Source organism: Guillardia theta (assembly GCF_000315625.1).
Source record: "Guillardia theta CCMP2712 unplaced genomic scaffold GUITHscaffold_1, whole genome shotgun sequence".
NCBI lineage: Eukaryota > Cryptophyceae > Pyrenomonadales > Geminigeraceae > Guillardia > Guillardia theta.
In genome coordinates, this window is record NW_005434673.1 from 1,165,280 (window position 1) to 1,166,301 (window position 1,022).

The 1,022-nt window shown below is 55.7% G+C and overlaps 1 protein-coding gene across 1 annotated transcript in view; it reads right to left on the reverse strand.

Annotated features, from left to right (window-relative positions):
* GUITHDRAFT_131670 (hypothetical protein) overlaps positions 1-1,022 on the reverse strand; it is a gene marked incomplete at both ends in the record, with an annotated part of 8,776 nt that overhangs the window by 3,493 nt on the left and 4,261 nt on the right. The window contains 3 exons of the mRNA XM_005842405.1: positions 85-402; positions 751-819; positions 926-985. Coding sequence (XP_005842462.1) covers positions 85-402; positions 751-819; positions 926-985 — 447 coding nt within the window. The remainder of the gene's footprint in view (positions 1-84; positions 403-750; positions 820-925; positions 986-1,022) is intronic.

Consider the following 1,022-nt stretch of genomic DNA (forward strand, 5'->3'; position numbering starts at 1 on the left):
TCTCTTCTTTCTCCTCTCTCCTTCCTTCCTTCCTTTCCCTTTCCCCTCCCTCCTCCTCCTCCTCCTCCTCCTCCTCCTCCTCACCTTGTGTTCCCGCATGACGGCGGTATGCAGAGTGGGGTCGATGATTCTCAGGAGGGACATGAGAGGTACAGGAAGGAAATTTTCTTCCTCTGTTGTCCCCATCCTCCCGCACGCAGGACAGCTGTCCTCCCCTTGTTGCTCATCAGAACTGTCTCCTCCCTTCCTCTCCTCACCTAGCAGCTTCAAGGCAGAGCTCGCGTCCTTGGGGAGGGGGGGGAGGTGAGTGGCGACGCTGGGAGTGAGAGGGCGAGCAAGGGAGGGAGGCTGGGAGGATACGGACTCGGAGAACTGCAAGACCGAGCACCAGAGGAACCAGAGCTGAGAGAAGGTTAGGAGAGGAGACAACTAGAAGGTAGGAGGGGGAGGAAGGAGGAAGGATGAAGGAGCAAGGAGCAAGGAGGAATTGAGGAGGGGGGGATGGAAGAGGGAAGGAAGAGATAGGACGGAGGAGGAAAGCAAGGAAGAAAGGAAGATGAAGTCTAAAGCAGGAGGAAGGGGGAAGAAAGAGACAGGAGGGAGGAAATCAAAGGAGGAAGAAGGCAATAGAGAGTTTGGAGGAGGAGGAGACTAGGTAAGAGGAGAAGAACCTTGCCATCTTTGCCAAGTTTGAAATACAAGATGCCTCTCCTTAGCTTCTTCGACTTCGGGAGCTGCTAAAAGTCAAACCTCGTCCCCGTCCTCGTCCCCGTCCTCGTCCCCGTCCTCGTCCCCGTCCTCGTCCTCGTCCCCGTCCTCCTTTCATTACTGATCCTATCTTTGCTGCCCCTGCCTTTCCTTCCTCCCCCTCCCCCTCCCCTCTCCCCCTCCATTTCCTCGTCCTCCTCCTCCTCTCAAGACGGACCTGTTTTGTCACGCAAGATAGAAGAGAGTTGACGGTGTCCGAAATCTCGTCTCTTAGATCCTACGATGAAGTAAGAAGAGGGGAGAGGAGAGGAGAG